The 23,405-nt window shown below is 41.5% G+C and overlaps 1 protein-coding gene across 4 annotated transcripts in view; it reads right to left on the minus strand.

Moving 5' to 3' along the window:
• Window positions 1–23,405, minus strand: part of PRIM2 (DNA primase subunit 2) — a 232,504-nt gene that overhangs the window by 46,803 nt on the left and 162,296 nt on the right. For all 4 annotated transcript variants that reach the window (XM_088455935.1, XM_088455934.1, XM_088455932.1 and 1 more), the window contains 2 exons: window positions 18,498–18,624; window positions 17,648–17,730 (listed from right to left, as the gene is read on the minus strand). In XM_088455935.1, the coding sequence (XP_088312061.1) occupies window positions 17,648–17,730; window positions 18,498–18,624 (210 nt within the window). The remainder of the gene's footprint in view (window positions 1–17,647; window positions 17,731–18,497; window positions 18,625–23,405) is intronic.

Here is a 23,405-nt window from a genome sequence, read left to right on the forward strand (position 1 = left end):
ATTGAAGGTTGAAGAAATAAATTGCATTTACTGAAAGGATTAAATCATAAGATACTACTAGAAAGTGCTAACCATATGGATTTCTGTTATAACCATATAGATTATATTACTATTTTTCAATTTATTTCCTCATGTTAGAATGAATAAAATTCATATATGTTTAAATTGCCATTACAGATGTGTCCTTATACACTATTGCTGCAGTAACGCCAAACAGCCCTTCTAGAAGCTCCAGGTCCTGTGCGACTTGGCGACTCGAGCATCTGTTTCGCACGGAACGTGTCTTAGTCACAATCGGATGTGATGTCATATTCCGACTCGCATACAGAAATACAACTGTCGCATAACAAATTAATCAGTGCTGTGAAGCATCCAATTGAGTCCAATACACATTTTCAGGATAAATAGACTACATCAATCAGCGTGGCTCACTCGCACCAGATGAATCGCTATGCCTAAAATATTGGGGGCTAGGTGTATGAGGACCCATCTGTAGTTATGGCAATATAACTTTTCTGCATTTAATAAATAGTAACCTCTATATAGCCTAGACCAACACACACATTCATCAATTGGCTAGGCACCGGTCCTTTCACTAAACATTGCTTCATTTTTATTCATTTTGAAATCAAAGTCAGTTAGCATTTGTGTAGTTTAAGTCATAACACCAATTGTAAAACATTAACTGTGACAGAGGGTCATTTAATAACATTGGTAATGAGAATTATTCTAAGCAAAACAATGAAATATCTGCTTTAGACAAATTGCACTTGCAAGCTCTTGGCCCACCCCAAATCATGTACACCTCCACATTTGCGCTAAATGCTTTCCACATCAGAATCACTGAATTATTTTTACATTTTTATTCATTCTAACACGTCAAAACAAAAATTTTACCTAAATGGCCAAAAAAGTTTTTTTTTTAAATTAAATTTCAAGAAAGGGAACAAAAAGCAAATGTGTTTTTTTCGCCTTATAAGCACCACAAAGAAATACTTTGTTACTCGCTTTGCTAATAATCAACATTTTCAAAACAGTAAAAAGCAGGATTCGGCGTGTAGATTTTGACAAAATAATCTGCAATTGAGATGAAAATGCATTTTATTTTTTTTTAATTTTCACCATCTCGATTTTAAAAGCTTACTATGTATAGAAAATATGGTAGCCTAACGAGGCCTACGATTTTAAAAATAAGACAACCTACCACACTAAATGAGCAATCAATTGTTTTAATTGACACAAGAGGGAGATAAAGTCTTTAGATCTCCATCTGTGGAATTTTTTTGTGTAACTGCTGAGGGGGCACATCATTTGAAAGAGGAGACTCCCCTCTGATCAAGGATATAACCGATCCGTGGTTCAGTTAACCATACGACACCAATTAGGGGTAAAGTTATTATGATAACATCTTTTCGAACTGACACTATAAGAAATGCTATAGGAAAACAAACAGGGAGAGGAGAAACACATAGGGGCAGATTCAATCAGCCGCAGGGTTGTCCCCGCAACTAATTGCCTGCAAAAAACCCCGCTGTGCGGGGAAAAGCTATTAATTGAAATAGCCTTTTCCCTGTGCTGTAAAATAGTGACTCGTTCACGTAAACACATTGATTCAGTGTAAACTGCTGAATCAATGTGGTTTTTTTTTCTCCGCGCGCGAGGCCGATTTGGTTGCTTAAACGTGGATTTTACCTCGCACCTCCAGGAGCTGCAAGGTAAAGTCTGACTGCGGGGACTCGCGCGCGAGGAATCCCTGGCAACTGAATTGGTCCGGGCGCGGCAATTAGCCGTGGGGAAAATCCTGCGGCTAATTGAATCTGCCCCATAGGAACGAAACGAGGGGGGAATAAGAAATTCCATGATAGTGATAGTTTTGTAAAATCCACAATAGCATATAACAATATATATGGAAAGATAACAAAAATAATAAAAAAAAGAAAAATATGTTGCATGAACACACAATTAGGGCTGCAGCTGGAGATTACGAAGATGAAACCAGTCAGTGGACTCAAACACTTTAAGAATAGTCTCTTGTGTACGTTCATCTAATTGGTTTATAAAGATTTTCCATTTGTTGTAGAATTTCACTATACCTTTCTCTATATCTGGAAATGATACTCGTCTATCGAAGAATAAGGTTTGGAGAAGTTTTTGTTGGACTTCGAACAGAGGGGGAGAAACAGCTAGTCCAGTGTATTAAAATACATTTCTTCGCTATAGTAACAATCAAAGTATGTAACAGTAAGGAAGCTGATTGAGGGCTGTCAACATTCTAGTTCTTAAAGTTAGAGCAGAGACATGCTAGGGGATCAGACTGTACATGAAGAGAAAACATTTTATTTATATAATTGATAACTTTGTGCCAAAACTTTTTGATCTTTCTGCATGACCAAAAACAGTGAAAAAAAGTAGCTTTAGAAATATGACATTTCACACATTAACCCGATTCCTCAGGATCTATATATCTACATTGGGAAGGGGATATATAAGCTCTGTGTGTCATTCTAATGTGAACCGCTTGTAAATAGTCACTTTGCAGATATTTCAATGTATGCACATAGTTGCCAAAAATATAATCAATATTTGCCAGTTCCGGCATGTCCAATTGCCAATTATTGAATCATTGAGTCCAAGATTTATCATCTGGAGAATCAATGAGACCAGAATATAGAAATCTAGTTTTAAAGTGTTTGTGTTGAAAAATGATAATGTGGAACCAATAACATCCTGTGGAACAGAGGAGGGAAAGGCTAGTGGGAGAGATTTAATGAAGTGTCGAGCTTGAAGGTACATATAAAAGTGATGGTTGGGAAGAGAAAAAAAACATTCTTGAAGGGCAGAGAATTGATATATAACCCCACCAGGATCAAACACTTTCGAGGTGATATCCAACCCTTTATTTTTCCAGATACTAAAATTAGTATTTGATAAGGATGGGGGGGGACACTGGATTTCCCCATAGAGGGATGTATGAAGTACATCTAAAATTTCTCTTCAGTTTTTTATTAATGTCTACCCAGGATAGATAAGTGTCTTTAAAGTTAATATGTTCTAAGATCATGGGAGGAATTTCTGAAAATGAGGAGTAGGTAAACCACTAGGAGCAAAAGGTTTAAAAATCTCTTCATCTAATATTAGGTCTGTATAGGTGTTCCTCTGTAGAATCCAATCACTGATATATCTAAGAAAGATAGATAAGGAGTAACCATGGAGATCAGGTATTCCTAGCCCACCACTAGTTCTAGTAGATAACATTTTATTTTTAGCTAGATTTCTTGCCCTGCCACAAAAAAAGGAATATAATGCGAAACAGATTATTTATATCAGTAATTTGGAGACGTAAGGGAAGCATCTGCATAGTATAAAAAATCTTCGGGAAGCTAATACTTTTTATCACTGCGATACGTCCTAAGAGGGAAACAGGTAAATGCTTCCAGTTATCAAGCATGATGGTTATTTTAGATATAACTGGGGTGAAATTTAACTTATAAATTTGAGACAAATTAGCTGGAATCATTACGCCTAAGTATTTAAATGCCTGAGTAAATTGATTAAAATATTTTGACATTTCGGGGAGCTATAATAGAGCTGTACCTTGTATGGGAAGAATTTCTGATTTGTCTGTATTAACTTTATATACCTGATATACAGCCAAACGACTATCAGGCTCATAATTACAGGAATGGAGGAGACTGGATTCGATATAAATAAAAGCATATCATTAGCGAACAGGGCTACTTTCAGATCAACAGCACCAATCGATATACCTTGAAATGATGGAGTAATTCTGAGAGCAATTGCTAGTGGCTCAATGGCTATGATGAAAAGAAGTGGGGAGAGTGGACATCGTTGTCTAGTTCCTTTTTTAATTTGAAAGGGGGGAGAAAGATAACCATTACTAGAAATTTGGGAATTGGAATATAAGACAAGAGTTTGAATAAATTGTTCAGGGAATCCAAAGCAAGACAGAGTCTGAAACAGGTGGGACCAGGACACAGGGTCGAAAGCTTTTTCAGCGTTTAAAGTGAGAATGGCTGCTGTAGAATCAGATGGATTTCGAGAAAGATGATATATAGATAACACTCTTCGAACATTTACCACTGAGTGTCTCCCAGTGATAAATCCAGTTTGGTCTTTGTGGATGATATGGGGTAAGGCATCTTTTATTCTATTGACTAAGATGTTTGTGAGAATTTTATAAGCTATGTTCAATAATGATATTGGACGGTATGAGATAGGAGACCATTAAGTCTCTACCAGGCTTAGGAATAACTTTGATAATGGCGGAATTGAAGTAAGAGGGGATATTACAACTGGAAATAATTGAGTTAAACAAGGCTACTAACGGTACTCCTATTCTTTGTGCAAGTACCTTGTAGAAATCACTGCCAAATCTATCCGGTCCTGGAGCTTTACCTGACTTCAGAGTCTGTATTGCCCCAAGAACCTCATGAAGAGTTATGGGTTCAAACAAATTTTGAGAGAATATTTCTGGTATTTGGGGGAATGGTAACTATTTCAAAAATTAATGGGGAAAGGGGATATGTGAAGAGTGGAGACCAGCTGAAGGAGTAGGAGTATTTGGTGGTTTAGGGGCAGGTGTATGAGAATAAAATGAGGCATAGAAATCATGCATTATCTCTGATTTTTGAGAAGACAAGGTGGTTAAATTCCTAGCAGGTAGTCTGTGAGGATGAACAATCATAGGACGACGAGAACCCTGTAATAAATTAGAGAGTAAACGGCTATTTTTGTTCCCAAATTTATGATAGCGATAATTTATATTAAACAAGTATCTGCCCCCCTGTGTTTGTTGAAATTCGTTAAAATACAGAATTATGAATGATCATCTTTTTCTTCGAGGACCATAGGGTCCACAGGAATTACCTTGGGATATATAGTTGGACAGCGTTCATTGCACCAAACATCAAAGCTTTGGAGCTCCCAGGATGCACTGGTCCTCCTCCCTATATACCCCGCCCCCAGCCATAGGCATTCATTTCGTGACCAAGCCTTGCGGCAAATGACGGAGAATGGAGAAGAAATATTTCAGAGGAGCAATCTTGCGCTGAAACCAAACATTCAAAGCCAAAACTTGGACTCTCAAGGTAACCAGGCGAAGACCTAAGTCTAATCCAGTCTGGAGAAAACCAAGTACCCTGGCCACCTTGAATATCTTAGGGTCATATTTCCTGTTGTAACACCACAGAAAAAATGACCGCCAAATCCTGTGATAGATGCGAGCCGAAGTAGGCTTCCTCGCTCTTAGCCTCGTCTGTATCACTGACGGAGAAAACCCTCTGGCCTTTAAAACGTAAGACTCAAGAGCCAAGCCGTCAAACCCTGCCGAGGTAAATCCTGGTAAAGACACAGGTGCTGTATTAACAGATCATGTCGCAGAGGCAGTAGAAATGGACTGTCTATTGATAGATGTGTCAGATCCGAAAACCTCCTGGGCCAGACAGGAGCTATTAGAATCATCTTACCACCTTCCTGTTTGAATTTCCTGACAACCCTTGCGAGGAGGGAGATTGGTGGAAATAGGTACGCTAACCTGAAGTTCCATCTCACCGCCAGGGCATCCTGGACCCGTACCTGGGCACCTTGTGGTTGTGACGCCATAAGGTCTACGTCTGGTAACCCCCACTTGTCCACCAGGATTTTAAACACCTCCGGGTGAAGGGCCCATTCTCCGGCATGCATGTCTTGGCCACTTAGGAAGTCCGCTTCCCAGTTGAGCACATCTGGGATAAAAATTGCAGAGATTGCCAGAAGATGGACCTCTGCTCACAGCAGAATCTTTGCCATCTCCTTCATAGCTGCTGGATTTCGTGTGCCTCCTTGGTTTATGTAGGCCACTGCCGTTGCATTGTCTGACTGAACCTGGACAGACCTGCCCTGAAGAAGGTCCTGCGCCAGAAGAAGTGGCCTGTGCACTGCCCGAAGCTCCAATATATTTATTGGCAGATGGCTTTACTGGTCTGTCCACCTTCCCTGAAAGGTGTGCTGATCCATCACTGCTACTCACCCTCGTAGACTTGCGTCTATGGTGAAGAGTACCCATTCCGGGACCCATAACGGACAACCCTTGTTTAAGTGAGTCGTCTCCAGCCACCAAGCAAGGGAGAGCCGAAATTCTGCAGAGACAGAAAAGATCTGACGCTTTATCTGAAGATGCTGACCATCCCACTGGGCCAGGATCCACAGCTGTAGTGCCCTGGTGTGGAACTGGGCATAATCCACCATGTCGAATGTGGCTACCATGGAGCCCAGTACCTGCATCGCAAAGTGGACTGACACTACTTGCTTGCCCAATAGACTGTGCACCTGAGACTGTAGTGCCACAATCTTGTCCTACGGCAGAAAGATCCTTTGTTGCAGAGAGTCCAGCAGTGCCCCCAGGTGCACCATCCGCTGAGTCAGTGACAGGGAAGCCTTCTTCCAGTAGATTAGCCAGCAGTGCTCTTGTAAGCAAACAATAGTCATTCCTGGATGACATTGCAACATATCTTGAGACTGGACCAGTATTAGGAGGTCGTCCAGATATGGCAGTATCATGACTCATTGTCGCCTGAGACAGGCCGTCATAACTGCCATTATCTTTGTAAATACCCGCGGGGCTGTGGCCAGACCGAAGGGTAGAGCCTGGAATTGAAAATGTTGCTGATCCACTGCAAACCTTAGAAAGGACTGGTGGGATTCTGCAATCGGGACATGCAGATAGCCTCCTGGCTCTATTGCCAGCATGATTGACAGTAGAGTCTCCATACGAAACTTCGGTACCCTGACAAATCTGTTGAAAGATTTTAGATTCAGGATAGGCCAGGGTGACCCACTGGGTTTTTGGATCAAAAACAAATTTGAGTAGTAACCCTTTCCCTGTTGCGTTGCAGGAACTGGGACTATGACTCCTGAGTTCAGGAGAGCCCCAACAGAAACCCGGTAGGCCGAGACTCTGACTGGGTCCGCAGGAAGATTTGTAACCACAAACCTCTGAGGGGAATGCCTTCGGAATGTTATGGCATAACCCTGAGAGACCAGCTCTCGTACTCAAGCATCCGTAGTTGTCTGTTGCCTGGCTTGGGAGTACTGTTACAGTCGGCCTCCAACCCTGGCATCCTCCAGAGGGAGGCCCGCCCCTATCAGACAGTAGGCTTACCGTCTGGCTTGGAACCTGGGCATTTGGCTGACCAAGACTTCCTGGGTGGTCCTCTATGAGATTGACTCTGTCTGGCCGAGGACTGTTTCTTCGTCTTATTTTGTGGCCGAAAGGACCGGGATGACAACTGTCTTCTAGAAGTAGATGTAGATGGTAATTCTGCAGCGCTTTTATGCCCCCGCTTCCTTACAACCACCAGTCTTTCCACCTGCGGTGAGGCTGAAGATGGTAGTATGCTCTGGCTAGAGTGATCAGCCACATCAGTCCAACAGGGATTCATGGGAAACAGACACATTGGATGAACATGCTGTGGGAACCCCATAACGTGAGGTAGCCCCACAGCTAGAGCCCGTACCTCTGTGGCCCTGCCTATTAGATAGGACAGGACCTCAGGTGTGATGGCCATCCATGATGGCTCTGGTGCAGGTGTAACAGACTGTACTAGGTAACTGTTTACTACAGTTTTTACAGAACCCATTCAGATTCACATCCTGCTCAGACAGGCCTGCAGCACAGGACTTACAGGATATAAGCAACGGCGGACTCTCATCCTTATCTTTACCTTCTGACATAATCAAATGTATAAATGATATGCAAGTCTAAATGCAACGTGACTTACACTATCAGTGACACACCCCACCCTCAGAGGGATAAGGAGAAACACAGTGATAGCAATACCTGACAGTCTTTGAAAACATAGGCAGTGTACATACAGCAGCTGGCATACATTCACATTCAATGCAAAAAGACACGCAATTGCTACAGCAATATGGGCTCAATCAACTATAAGGGGCCCCCGGAGGGGAATGGTAGGATATAGAGTACGCTATATGCCAAGCCCAAGGGAGAGGTGTATAGAGATACCGACCAAACCTCTGAGACCAACTGCTACAGCCATGGACAGAAGCTAAACTGCGCACGTCTCACACATAAGGTGGTCATTTATACCAGACGCGGGAATCTGTACCCAGAAGTTGGCGTCTGAGGGGAGGAGTGGCCGGGGCACACCTTATCTCCCCTAAGCTGAAATTTTGACGCCCAAGTACGCTGCACTACAAGGTAATAAGACGTTGACTAGTGCGCTCTAGTGCATCTTACCACCCGTCCCCAGCAACAGACGATATGGTCCTGGCCGCCTCGCAGAACGTCCTTCACCCGCAGCGGCCTCTGGCCCGTCTCAACACCAGAGGCTAGTGACTTCTCTGCGCAAGATTCCTCAAGAGGAATCCTTACCTGACATCTCTGTTGACCTGACCGCAGTCCCGGACCTCAGAGTCTTCCGGCCGTCAGCTAAGCCGCGCTGAGGTCTGCTGAGAACCTCAGGGCACGAAGCGGTCTGGTGTTTCGGCGTCGGCGTAGGTAGGTGGAGCCGCAGTAGAGCATCATTACTGGCGCTAGTACTGCTAAACTCTTGAAGTCTCACAAACTTAAGATAAAACATAAAAGAAAAAAGCCTAGGACTGCCTTGCAGTCCCGCTGTTATAAAAGGCGCAACTTGCAGAAAACCAAACAAAAAAACTGAATGCCAGTGGCTGAGGTATATAGGGAGGAGACCAGTGCATGCTGGGAGCTCCAAAGCTTTGCTGTTTGGTGCAATACGACGCTGTCCAACTATATATCCCAAGGTAATTCCTATGGACCCTATGGAACCCGAAGAAGAAATGGGTTTTAGCTTCTAGATAATTTTGTTTGTTAAGTGTCATTGGGAAAAGTTTTAAAGGTTTGGTAAGCTAATGTAAGGGACTGTTGAAGAGCTAAGTAAGAGGAGGTATAATTCTAATTACGCTGTGTTACATATGACAGGATTTCGGCTCTTATGACCGCTTTGACCGTTTGCCAAAAAAGCTGGGGATTAGAATCAAGATGTGTCAGATTATTGAGTCTAAATTCTTCCCAAACCGATTCTATTTTATATCTGAATTTACTAGTGTGTGATAAGAATGAAAGTTCCAAAGCCTATATGGGCTTTTGTCAATAATAAATCACACCAAGTGAGGGTGTGGTCTGATAAGACAATGGACTAAATTGTGGATGAGGAAGTATTAGGTAGTAAGGAGTGAGAGATAAGAATAGAATCGATCCTAGAGAACGTGCCGTGGGCAGAGGATAAGCAAGTGTATTCTCGTTCTGTAGGGTTATGAGACCTCCATACATCAATTAGTTGTACATTTTTAGCTAATAATGGGACCCCTAACTTGGGAAGTGATGCGTATTTTTGTTAGTTAGATCTATCCAGGTATATTGAAGATATAGGTTAAAATCACTACACATAATAATAGGACAATTCGAAAATTTGGAAAGCTTGGTGAGGATATTGCCAAAAAAGGATTTCATGTAAATATTGGGGGCATATATATTACATAACTTATAAGAAAAGCCTTCGGTCAAGATCTCTGCTATAATATATTTACTGTCTGAATCTGTCGAGATTTTTTACATCATAATTTAAAGGTTTTTTAGCCAAAATAGCCACACCTCTGGCCTTTGATGAAGAGGGAGCAGCCGCTAAGACTAACCACTTCAACATGTTTAATTTCTGGACTTCGGCTGAGACAAGATGTGTTTCTTGTACAAAGGCCAGGTCTATATCCTGCTTGGAGAGATATATAAGGATTTTTCTTATTTTCGCTGGGGAGTTTATACCACCCAGATTCAAAGTGCCAATTCTAAGTCTAGACATTTCTCAGCCCAAATCCAGAAAGCCAATGTTATCAACACAGAAAGAAAACATAATATAATCTACAAGCAAAAGTAGATAAGTAATATCAGTACCAGAATGAAGGGAGGGAGACACATGAGGAAAGAGACCAAACAAGACAGGAGGGATTGAGAAACCAACAATGACATATAATGCCAGCAATATACATTGTAGCTGAAGACTAGACTTCAGGTTAGACATTCAGAAACCACCACCACCAACTGGTGTTTTCGAAAATTAACCGGTAACAGGCATGAGCCATTACCACATGCCAAAGAGGAGAGAGCGATATACCAAGATGCAGTGTCTCATTATGAGGGCAAGTATAAAAAACAAACAAAAAATAAAATTTAAATTTTTTATCAGGAATACTTGCGATAAGTAGAGAAAAGACTACGGATGATCTGCTATATCAGAATTATTGGCTTGTAATTCTTCTTGCAGGAACGCTTCAGCATCCGCTTGACATGAAAAGCCTTTATGTGTGTCACCGTCAAAGATGGAAAGGCGAGCAGGATAAATCATAGCAAATCTTCGCTGTGACTTTACTAGCTGAGAACATATTGGAGAGAAAGCTTTTCTAGCTCTGGAGAGTTCAGTGGAGAAGTCCTGGAATATATATAATTTCATCCCTTCCCAGAGCAAGTGAGAATTACGTCTTGAAGCGGACCATATTAGATTTTTGTGGAGATAATTCAAGCAGCGAAATAAAACGACCCTTGGTCTAGAAAATGTAGAGGCTAGGGGGACCAATTCTATGCACTCTTTCAATAACTAAATCGCTGCACTCTGATTCAATTTTAAGGATTGCTGGGAGAGATTTTCTGACAAAGTGAGTCAGCGCTTGACTTTTGTGATTTCGGTGGCGGGGGAGAGGAGAGAAACTTCTCCATTAGAGCTCGGGAGGTGTGCGGACTGCAGGTATAAGAAGCTTAAGCCTTGTCAGCAGTGGGTGCCGTGCAGTAGCGTAGCCCTGTGAAGCGTCCTACTCCATCCAGAACGGAACCGGAAGTCAGGCCACGTAATTTAAAAATGGGGACTCCCAGATTTAAAATATGGGTGCACATTCGGTTGGAGCTGTCATTATGGGGATGATAGGGCATAGTTCTCCGTAGAGTTGAGTAACATTACTTAGTGATCACCAAGCACTACGTACTAAAGGACCCCAACATTTGAAAGATGGGACCCCACCTCTTTCTAAAATGGATGCCCCTTAATTATTTGTAGCCAGGTTGTGAGAGATCTTCACATGACTGGACAACATTTTTTTTTCTGTAGTGCAAGGAGTTAATGTCTGGTAATCAGTATGATTACCTGTGAGCAGACACCACCATTTGAAAGAGGGAACATCCTTTTTCCAGGGAACACCTTTCTAGGTAGTGGGGTTGAGGAGTTAGAGGTACTTTAAGTCACTCCTCCCACCATTTTCATTTGATGTGAAGGACGAGCCCCACTTGTCCTGTGCCGAGAAGGGGTTAAACATTGTAGCAGAAACACATGCAAGAAGGATTTTCTTATTATAATTCATACATTTTCATTGGTATTTTTTATTGATAAACAAAAATGGCAATAAAAATGAATGTGTAAAGATATTGTTAAAAGATTTTACAAAAGAAAACAAAGGGACATAATCAAGCTACAGATTTGTTCAATCTGAGGATGTGACGGACGACCACATGCATTTGGATGCGGCGGGGGATGATATATTGTGCTAGATGATGTGGTGTGTACAAACCGCACGATATGTCGCTCATCGCATCTTCTTTCAGCCAGGTACACAGATCGTCTTGTGTACCTGGCTTAAGAATGTTATTTAAATTTGCCCTGCACTACTAAAATATAGAAAAAACAAAAATAAAAGCTCATGGTTACATAGGTCGTTTGGCTTTTAGCTGCCTAACTTTGTGCAAAAATATATGAGTAATATTAGAACCTCAAACGGCTAACTGATGTATAATTCCAGAGAAAATACAAAAAGTTTCCAACAGCTCTATTTGAAAATTTACAAAGATGAACAATCAAATGTACAATCCTGATAGACCAGTTTTTACAGTCTGGTACTTTTACTAAACTCACTGTGTTCATAATTCCAAATTTAATGAGGAAAGCTCTGAGATAACCCAGACTATTAAATATCTTAAAAAAAAAAAAACGCCCCAAAAAGCCTGCTGGCTAGCTAGTATAAAAAGCTTCTCATTCTTACTTTATATAGGACATATTCAATGCCATCTTAAAGGGCACTAAATATGTAACAAGGCAGACATGGTGGTGATTCCCAAACCAGTGAAGAACTAGAATAAAGTATAAGCTGTCAGCCAATCTGCTTGCTTAACTCAAATTTGAAACTCTTTGCTAAAATTCTGATTGATAGACTTGCAGATGATATAACCTATTTGACGTTACCCACACCAGGTTGGTTTCATTCCTGGTCGACAAACTCTTGGCAATATTAGGAGATCAATCAAATATGTGTTGGTAATATGACAGCTATCCTCTTTCTAGTGATATCAGCAGATGCAGACACAACATTTAAGAGGGTCTCCTGGACCTTTATGAGGAAAGCAATTTATCAATTTGGCATGGAAGGTTATTTCATTGGTAACCAGATTAAAAATAGTCAGGGTCTCTAGATAGACACTCAATAGGTCAACACCAAATGGTCGACAGTGCAAAAGGTCGACTGAAATGGTCGACAGTGACACATGGTTGACATGATTTTTCATGTTTTTCAACACTTTTAAGGTTAGGCACTTTCCGGATGGTTAGGCTGCGGAAGGGGACGGTTAGAGTTAGGCTAGGGTTAGGCACATGGCGGAGGATTAGGGTTAGGCACCAGGGGGAGGGTTAGGGTCAAGCTATAGTGGGAGGGTTAGGGCTATGGTAAGATTAGGCTTAAATAAGAGAAAAATAAACATGTGTCAACGATGTCTCAACCATTTGTCCATATGTACCTGTCGACCTATTGTCTATCTACCATCTGTTGTCAATCTATGGAGTGTATCTTGACACTGTCGATCTTCTGCACCACAGGTTATCAAACTCGGTCCTCAGGACCCCAAACTGTGAATGTTTTCCAGGTCTCCTCACAGAATCGCAAGTGAAATAATTAGCTCCACCTGTGGACCTTTTAAAATGTGTCAGTGAATAATGACTAGACCTGTGCACCTGCTGGGTGACCTGGAAAACGTGCATTATGTGGGGTCCTGAGGACAGAGTTTGAGAACCACTGTTCTATACCACACTCAGTTTCATCACAAGTGAGGAAGTGCCAATACCAGAACCACACCGCTTCAGTGTTAACAAATGGTTTTCCACCCTGCAGTTCAATATCCGCCATAGCACAAGACAGGGGTGTCTACTATAACCCATGATTTTTATCACCATGGTCAAGCCCCTGGCCTCCAAGCTTAGAAATACCACTGGTGTCTCTGGCATCTGACATTCGTATTGGCCACTCAGGATACAAAGGGTGGTATTCAATTGTTTTGCCACTTTACGTGCCCGACAGGAGCTATTCAATTGTTACTTCTGTTGGGTGCGATCAGTTGCCAGCGCGCCATTTCAGCTTGCAGCCCCAGGGTGGGGTGCGAGCTGAAATGGGCACAAAGTTACCTGTTTGGGCGCCCAAACAGCACTTTGGTCGGGGGTAGCCATTTTACGCGGCTAAACCGGACCACTTTGGTTGCGATCAGCGCAAAAAACAGTAACAATTGAATAGCGCCCTGCGATCTCCCGTCACTTTAGTCGGGAGATCGGGCGCATGGTAACAATTGTATAACGCCCTATCTGTCACTTTAGGATATTCTCATATCACCAATCCAGTCACTACTATGAAATTAATGTTTGGTGAGTTGTCGGTTTTTAAGATAAACTAGCAAAACAGATTCTATACAGATCTTTACATCACTACAAACTACATCACTACTTCCTGAAAATTACGACTACCAGTGAAAAAATGCTATCATAGGACATATACAGTAGGCATACATCCAGTAAATCAGTATTTCCCAAACTCATTCTTCAGAGAGCACTAACAGTACATGTTTTCCAGGTCTCCTCACAGAATCACAAATGAAAGAATTAGCTCCACCTGTGGATCTTTAAAATGTGTCAGCTAGTAATGAATACACGTGTGCACCAACTAGGAATAGTGGAAACCATGCACTGTTAGTGCTCCCTGAGAAATGCGTTTGGATAACACTGCACTAAACTATTACGTAATCTTCTACTTGTGATGGCATTAGCATAAACTCTCTGAAGGCATTGCAACCTGAGTATCTTGTCCCTGTCCGTCATCACAGTGAGGAGGATACATTGTCCTTTGTTTAATTTTTTTCAGTTATTTTTGGTCATGCCCAAAATTCTCTCACCTTGTCTCAGGGCCATTAAGGCTTGTGGGGGGCTCTACAATAAATTGGTCCCTTAACTTGTGCCTCTCCAATATGGCCACAGTGATTCCACCCCCCCCCCCCCCTCCCCAGTGTTCCCCTCACAGACCCCTTCTGTCTCTCAAGCCCAGAGTTTCTCCAACCACACAGTGTTTCGATAGCGCCCAGCCCCCACACTTACCTTCTATGTTTTCCGGCTGCCCACCGTGGCTCTTCTGTCGTCTGCTCTCTTTCAGCGGGTGCAGCGCTGAATGACGTCACACATGCTGCACCGAACAAAAGAAACTTTATTTCACCGGCCACCGTTGATGCAATAAAGTTACTGAGTGGCTCCCCAGACTGTCCCCGTACAGGTACCTGCCTGCACCCCGCTCTGATAATGTAGCAGCGGTACACCTGTGACCCTAATCCCTATGTCGCCGGGCCTGTTAATCCGGACCTGCCTTGTCTGATATATAATGTCATTGCTGTACACATGACAGCCTCTCTATCGCAATCGGTAATCTCCTCAATACTACAAAACATTTCCAAACGTTTATTTGGTAGGCACTGATACCTGCAAATGCTTCACTGCTTTCTCATCCTTGAAACCAATCAAAGAATGTATGGTCTAATATCTGAAGAACATGGTACTCTATCATCGTACACAATGAGAAAGGAAAACTGGTGAAGTTGGTGGCCACAATGTGCCACATGTTCCGCACTTCAAGGCCAATGCCTCACCTGGAATGTACTTATGAACCCAGCAGTCAGGATGCCGGCGCCAGCATCCCGACAGTAAGTATTGGGGTTAGGCACTAGTGGTAGGGTTAGGTATAGGCTGCAAAGGGTTAGCCTACTCAGTCGGGATGCCGGTGTCGGGATTCTGAGCGCCAGGATTTCGTACCTACTTACAAAAGATAATGAAAGTCTATTTATATCTCATCATACATTGTATTGGCTGACAATGTGCTATACTGTATATGCATATAGGTATTCTGGTGGCAGAAAGTAAAGGGTGTTTCACGTATTAAAACACACACACACACACACACACACACACACACACACACACACTTGGAGGATCACAAATATTAATAAAGACCTAAAGTTATTTTAATGAAAAATTATGCTATAGTGAGCACTGGAATGTATTTTCTATCGCTGTGTAAATACTTTATATAAATAGCCTTTTTGCAGGGTGCATACTAGTGATGCATGGGTAATTGAGGATCATCAACTAATTTAGCTACACAAAAGGAAACATGTTTGACATGTCAATGAAACTAAGGAGTGTAAATAGTCCAAATGGATCACATCATCACCTCTATTGTAAATCCAATAAAATGCTGTGAGAATGGTACCAAAATGTAAGCATGTATTTAGACTGTATGTTAAATTCAGATTACCTGGGCAATGCTTACATTATAATACAGGTACACACATAGAAAGTTACCAGATAGTTTGATCTGTCTGAAATGCTACATTTGATGCCATTAATCACCTTAGGTACTGTCAGGCTGATTTCAGATCATAAAAAGATACATGTGCCAAGCCCAGATGGTCTACCCTCCGGCACACTGAACTAAATTGTAATCAGATGTAAAGATGGTGTTGCTTTACAGTTATGTCATTCAGCCAGCAGAGCAATACCTCCCGGTGACTATAAACACATGTATTCCCAGTAACCAAAGGAATAAACACTCTCTTAATAATTCACTGCTGCAGAACACAAATGGCTAAATTATGATAATGGTAACAAAATGCTTAAAAAGACACTGAGCCCAAAACAGACGGTAGTCTCAAACAAAAACACACTAATGCTTATGGCTGCAAAGACTTTGAGAGTCCTATATAAAAAAAAAAAAAAAAAAAAAAAAAAAAACAGGCAACTACTTAAAGATGTTGAAAATGTTTATATTTTATTTATTTAAAAGATATGTTTAAGAAGTATAAACACTAAAATTCAAATGACAATCACCTGTCTATGTCAATTCTATTTTTCTTTTTAGATAAAGCAGGGGTGCACAACCCTCACTTCTATACTCCCAACTCACTTCTCTGTAACAGAAAATTTTATTCTCTCAAGGGGAGAAATCAACTGATTTCGCTCATGGTTGTTTGTAATGGGCACCCAATGGAGCAATTTAATTAGCGCTCCAATCGGGAGCAAATGCCATGGGCACACAGACTTCTACTCGCACCGAGATGGCAAGCACAAGTCTGCAAAAAGTCCAGTATTTGGGTGTGCTAACAAGGACTTGGCACAGGTTTAGCCACTTTACGTGTCTATACCCAATGCTTTTGGGTACGACATGCACGAGAAGACATGGGCACCCAAAGTATTGATTATCACCCCCCACCCCCACCGGTCTCCTGTCACTTTATTTGGGAGATCAGTCGCAAAAACGATTTAATTCCCCACCTAATCATCCTGTAGAGCTGCACTTTATCTTTCAATTGACAGTCACAAGTTAATGAGCCAAAGTACTATATTGTGTTCCTATCCCTCCCACAGTACTTAGGATGGTAGGCTTCTTCCTTTCTCGCCCACTCCTGTCTCACTCGTATCATTGCTTTCCTCGGTCTTTGCAGATTATATACAGACAGACACAGCATTGCTAACAGGCAATGCATTATCATTTGCTGTGTGCCACTGAGCACTGGAGTTTCAGTATAAGAAGCAGGTACATATATAGCAAGAAACTGCATTAATCAGTCTATTAAACTGCATCTTAAGAATTTTAGCCTATTTACTGCAGAAACGCTTCACCGGGCTAAATTTATTTTTGAGTATGAAGTGAACATTTGGTTAATGCCCCCTCTCACTGGGGTTTATATATAGACAATGACATTTCCAAATTAATTTTGTTCTAATCTTTCTGATGTAGACTTGTTTTGGATCATTGCCCAGCTGTATGACTCAGGTGGTATAATATTCACACATAGAGCTCGATTCAATTAGGTGGGAGATTGGAACTGGATTGCAACTGAAATTTGTGGTGTTAGTTCACCGTGAAAACGCCTCGCAGGACCCAACTTTTTATCCAAATCCATCCAGTGGAAAGCCCAGAACAGGTTCCTCGGGTCAAAATTCTGCCCAATGTACACCAACGGGGGATCCGACCGGGACCTCAACTCTCTAGTATGTCTTCTGGGATCTAATGTTACCACTCTGTAAAGTTTTCGTCCAAATCTATAACATGGAAGCTCAGAAAAGGCTCCCAACGGGAGGTCTGACCGGGACCCTAACCCCCATTAAAACCTGGCCAGGATCCAACTAGACCACTCTACGTTGGTGTCATCCAAATCAGTGCAGATGTGACCGAATGCAAAACCGGACAGAAAGACAGACAACAAACAAACCAATTAATTTTACATATATATATAATTAGTCCTAATTATCAATAAAATGAAGCATACCTGATTTATCCCTGCAGAGGAAACTTTAAATGACTGCAACTTCTGTTTTAGCAGCTCTGGATCACTGTGTTTAAAAGGACAACCTAACAGAAGAATAATATATTAAAAAAAAAAAAAAAAAAAAGGATTGTTTACCCAAAGATAATAAACATTGTTGATGCTTACTAAACTGACTAAATTACTTCTAATTGCTGCGAAACCCAATAATGATAAAACGAAAGTTAATTATTTATACTTGGGACTGTTGCATTGTTTTATTCTTCCTCCAAAATAAGTCTAGTGTGCTTATTAGAGCATTGCAGATTAAAGATTTCCGTGGAGCATTATAGAAGGAACAAGGCAACATTTGCTTCCTATGAAGAAAATTAGGTAATTAAAAACAGACATGTGAGCCAACAACGGCACAAGAAAAAAACATGATCATATTTGGGTCTGGCTTTAATTTTCATCACCACATAATATACTAAGACAAGGTTAGTTATATAAAGCTCCTACTTTACTCAATCCATTTTTAATATTCTGTGTACAAAACAGCATTACAATGTACAGTATAAATGTAATTCTAGTTTGTAACACCACCCTTGCAAAATGGCAGTTTTAACATCTGGTTAAAGCAGGTGACAAACAAAAGACACAGAAATAGAAAATGGAGACGCTAAGGATTGTAGCGGTTTTCATCAATAGGGGACCGCTTCATTCTGTGTTTCAAATAAGCTGCCCTTTAATTTGTGAGGTAACCAGCCGGGCAATGGAGCACAAGTTACACATATGGTGATTTATTCTTTTTATCGGAGTTGCTCAAAACAGGCAGAAAGCACTGGAAAAGACAGATTTAATCACAAATGCTTACCGTGGTAGTCGCCTTGACCTGGAGGGTTTGATAAAATAATTTTCATACAACTGTATGGTGTATAGTCGGTTCTTTTTCCTTCTCTACCATAGTTGTGACGAATGGAATACGCATACACTTTGTCAAACTGGAAAACAGAAAAAGACCTTTTATTATAATATATAAGCAGCTATCAAGATGAAAACACGAACAATACAGCAAGCAATTCTAAAACTGTATAAAATATGTACACAAAAGAAGCTTTAATCTTGAAGCTAAACTGTACTTTTCATAGCAAAAAAATGCACTTAATAGTTCTGAATTAGCTGTGCCCACTCATATACAAGTATCAGCGTAACAAAGGGTAGGTGCACAGTCACAGCATGTAGGCACCTCCATTCTTCACAGAAGAATATTGTTCCATCACTTAAGTAAGAACATACCATGCAGGTTTAGGTATACTGTTTGACCAATTGAAGCTTCTTAAGAAGGTTGGCACTCCTGCTTGACATATTTAAAGTACCTAATTTTACGTATTGTGAAAACATACATTTATAAAACAAATGATAAATATTGCTTCACTGTACACATTTACTATATAAAACACAAGGACTTAAAGGGTCCACACTATGGGATCGATTCAAGTAGCTTTAAGCCTGCTAATCAGCAAGAAGGTACACGCATATCCCACACTTACAGTAGCCCTCAACTCATACATTTTTGTTGGCAGCCCGATAAGCTCATCTTCACACAATGCCCAGAAAAATTCTATGGCCCTATGGTAAAAATCAACAGAAATGACTGTTCCTATGAAAGATGTGTTCAAGGTGTATTGAACCCTAAGGGCTCTTCCACAGCTATTATGCAAACAGCAGCTGCTGTTCTACAAAGGTATAGTCAGTCTCCAAAGGTGAAGGGCCGAAAAAGGTGAACAGAGCTCTATATGAATTCAAATGGTACAATAATGATAGATGTGCAGCTCATAAATAGGATTGTCATCAATTTCATGAGAGTCTTCATTTGGAAATTGCCTGTGCTGCATTACCGCTAATCCAAAACCACCAAAAAGAGTGTTTATGTGAACATTTATAATTGTTTTTCCGGTAAAGTCCTGGTATTTTTAGAATAAAAGGTGTATTTGTGTACAATGATTCAGGTCATATTATTAGATGTTTTATTATTGCTATTTGATTTTTCCGTTAAATATTTTACTATGAAGCTCTGATTCGCATATCTATTAATCATTATTGTACCATTTGCAGTTTACAACAACATTTGAATTCACATATATTGTTATTCACCTTTATTTGAAATTCCTGTTTCACCCAGTTTTTACTGTCTCTTCAACAATCTTTATTATATGTCTTTACTGCATGTGGAAGACTAGCACACACATTTGTTAGATAACGTCAGTATGAGTAACAGCGGTTGGTGGATATTGGTTTGGAGATAGCTGGATGTGTCTTTTCCTTAATGCCCAAAAAATAATGTTGTACACAATCACCTAGTAGGCTGAGAATATGGTACAGTAATTTACAAAAATGGGTTTATAATTATAAGGTCTAGCCACAATAAATAACAAAAGCAGTCTGTTCATTATTTTTGTGTGTGCAAGAAGGTATACTAAAGGAAACATACGAAAAAGTGATGACATGACCTAAAAAGTCTCACACATTTTAATTTGCAAAATTCTATTCATTCCACTGTTAAGTACTGTGAAATAAACAGGGGAGACTTGGATATGGGGTTAACCAGAGAGGAAATGATCCAGAAAGTGCTGTGAAATGTAAAGTGTTTTAAAGCCATGAGCACCATCTGCAAATTGATGGATACTGATCAAAAACTTTCATTTTGCATTATTTATTCCTAAATGGAAGGGAATTCATTTCCAACTGTTTACTGTGCTGAATACAAACAGAGTCTGGGACATCTGCTAAAAAATTACAAAAAATTCCCATGTCACATTTTTTAACATTCAAAAACAAAAACAATTCAGCTGTTTTTCCACAGTCAATCACACTAATTCACCTTATTACTGAAATGTGAGGACACATTCTATTTATCTGTTTCCAGCTATAATCTTAGCAAAACATGAAATTGATAATACCTTAATGTCATTTTAAATCAAAAGCACACAACAGACTACCCCTTAAAACCTGTCATAAAAGCATTATTCTTCCTGCTCGATCACTCAATATATTAAACTTTACATTACCATAAACCTTTGCATTTGCATGTTAAGCAGAGCGGGGAAGGCAACTTTTCAGTGTTTCTGATTTAAAGAAAATTAATCTCCATATCAAGTGAGTGGCTAGTTCACTTGTGATCTTGGAAGTGAAGTTGTCACCCATAAAAATTGCCTTTGAGCAGTCAACCTTTATAACAGATCTTGCTTGTTTCTGCTATGCACCAAAATTATTCAGTAATCTAATGAGATGTGCTGTACAAATAATTATCCCCAGAACAGAACAGCCGTACTCTGCAGAAACAGATGGGATACTACCATACTTATGAATATATAATTTACAGCCAGCAAAGGCATTGAATAAACAGCAGGAGAATAAACTCATCCGTTAAGAGATGCTGGTGCACTAGGTAAAAGCAGTCAATCCTGGATATTTACACACTTCATCAATATAACATCTTTCCAGTCATTGTGAAACTACTTGAAGGAACAGCTAAACTATGCAACACATCTATATTCCATTTCAGCCGCTACAAATCTTTGAACCAGGCGACAGAGAATGGTACTGCATTTTGAAGCAGTTGCTATATTATTTGAATAAGTAGAGATATGGTAAGAACTTACCCTTGTTATCTCTTTCTACGAGGTCTATAGGGTCCACAGGAAACCTTAGGGGTAAAGGTGATGACTAAGACTTCCGGGCACCATGCAGAAAAATGTTTTCTCTCAGGATGCAACGGGGCCTCCCTCTATAGCCCGCCCTCGGGCCAGAGGCTCCTCAGTTACGTAGCAAGCCAAAGGTAGGAGGAGGATAAAAGAGAGAAGAAAGTCTGGAATACACTAGAATCACATTCTCATACCAAAGGAGACGGAAAACTGGTGACCAGATCAGAAGCACAGATGTGTCAGGGTGGGCGCCCTGTGGACCTCGTAGAAAGAGAGATAACAAGGGTAAGTTCTTACCATATCTCTACTTCAGGGTCCATAGAAGGTCCACAGGAAACCTTGGGGATTCCCAAAGCAGTACCCTCAAGGATGGGGGCACTCCTGTACAGAAAGGAGAATCCGCCGCCCGAAGGAAGCATTTTGAGTGGCAAAAGTATCAAAGGCATACCTCAAAGAGGTCTGGATAGAAGACCACGTGACCGCCTTACAAAGCTATACAGCCGAGGCACCACGACTTGCTGCCCACGAAGGGCCTACAGACCGAGTAGAATGAGCAGTAACAGAGGGCAGGACTGGAAGGCCCTCACTAATGTAAGCCTCAGAGATAGTCATCCGAAGCCATCTAGCCAAAGTTTGTTTATTGACTGGTCATCCTCTCTTGTGGAAACCATAAAGAACAAACAAGGAGTCCGATTTTCGAAGAGAACTGGTACGATCCACATAAATCCTGAGGCCATACCCAATGAGGCCTCCCCTGCCGAGAGGTCTGAGGAGTTAAAGGCCGGCACAATATATTCTTCATTAATATGGATACTAGAGACGACCTTAGGAAGGAACCAAGGGCGAGTTCAAAGCACTGCCCTGTCCCTATGAAAAACTAGAAATGGGAAACGACAAGAGAGAGCCCCTAAATCAGAAACTCTTCTGGGGGAAGCAATGGCCAGAAGAAAAACAGTCTTGGCAGTAAGCTATTTGAGATCCACTGAGTCCAGTGGTACAAATGGAGGGCTCTGGAGAGCCTTAAGGACAACAGCCAAATCCCAAGGCGCTACAGGAGGGACAAAGGGAGGCTGGCTACTTAGGACCCCCTGCAGAAAAGTGCGGATGTCAGGAAGAGGAGCAATCCCTCGCTGGAACCACACTGAAAGGGACGAGATACGGACCTTCAGTGTAACAAGTTTCAACCCGCTTGTCGGAAAGCCAACACTCTGGGTATCCTAAAAACTTGGGGGTCGTAACCTCTGGAACGACACCATTCAAAGTAGGTATGCGACACCCTGTGGTAAATCCTGGCAAAGGCAGATTTCCGTGCTTTGAGCATGGTGTTAACCACAGAGCCGGAAAAACCCTTGGACCTTAAGAGGGATGTCTCAAGAGCCACGCAGTCAAAGACAGACGACCCAGATCTGGGTAGAGGCAAGGACCCTAAGACAACAGGTCTGGACGTTGAGGCAACAGCCACGGAGTGTCGATGGAGAGACTCCGAAGATCTGAGTACCATGGACGTCGGGGCCCACGCTGGAGCCACCAGAATTACTTGAGAAAGAAAGGAGATTGGAGGAAACAGGTACACAAACTGGAAAGTCCACTTGACTGACAGCACTGGTGTCTCTTGTCCTGGACCCGTACTGAAGCAGCTTGTGATTTACTCGAGAGGCCATGAGGTCCACGTCTGGAAGGCTCCACCTGTCCACTAGGAGTTGAAACACTTCTTGGTGAAGAGACCATTCCCCTGGATGCACGTCGTGACGGCTGAGGAAGTCCACTTCCCAATTCAGCACTCCTGGAATGAACACCGCCGATATGGCTGGCAGATGGCCTTCTGCCCATGTCAGAATGCGTGACACCTCTGTCATTGCCACCTGACTTACAAGTTCCTCCTTGATGGTTTAGATAAGCCACTGTCATGGCATTGTCTAACTGTACTTGCAGGAGTTTTCCGTGAAGCAACAGCCTGGCTTGCTGCAGAGCCCTGAAGATTGCCCGCAGTTCCAATATATTGATTGGAAGCGCAGATTGCTGTGCCGTCCACCTTCCCTGAAAGGAATCTGGACCCGTCACTGCGCCTCAGCCCCGAA

This window comes from Taudactylus pleione, unplaced genomic scaffold (genome assembly GCF_031769625.1).
Source record: "Taudactylus pleione unplaced genomic scaffold, aTauple2 ptg000678l, whole genome shotgun sequence".
NCBI lineage: Eukaryota > Metazoa > Chordata > Amphibia > Anura > Myobatrachidae > Taudactylus > Taudactylus pleione.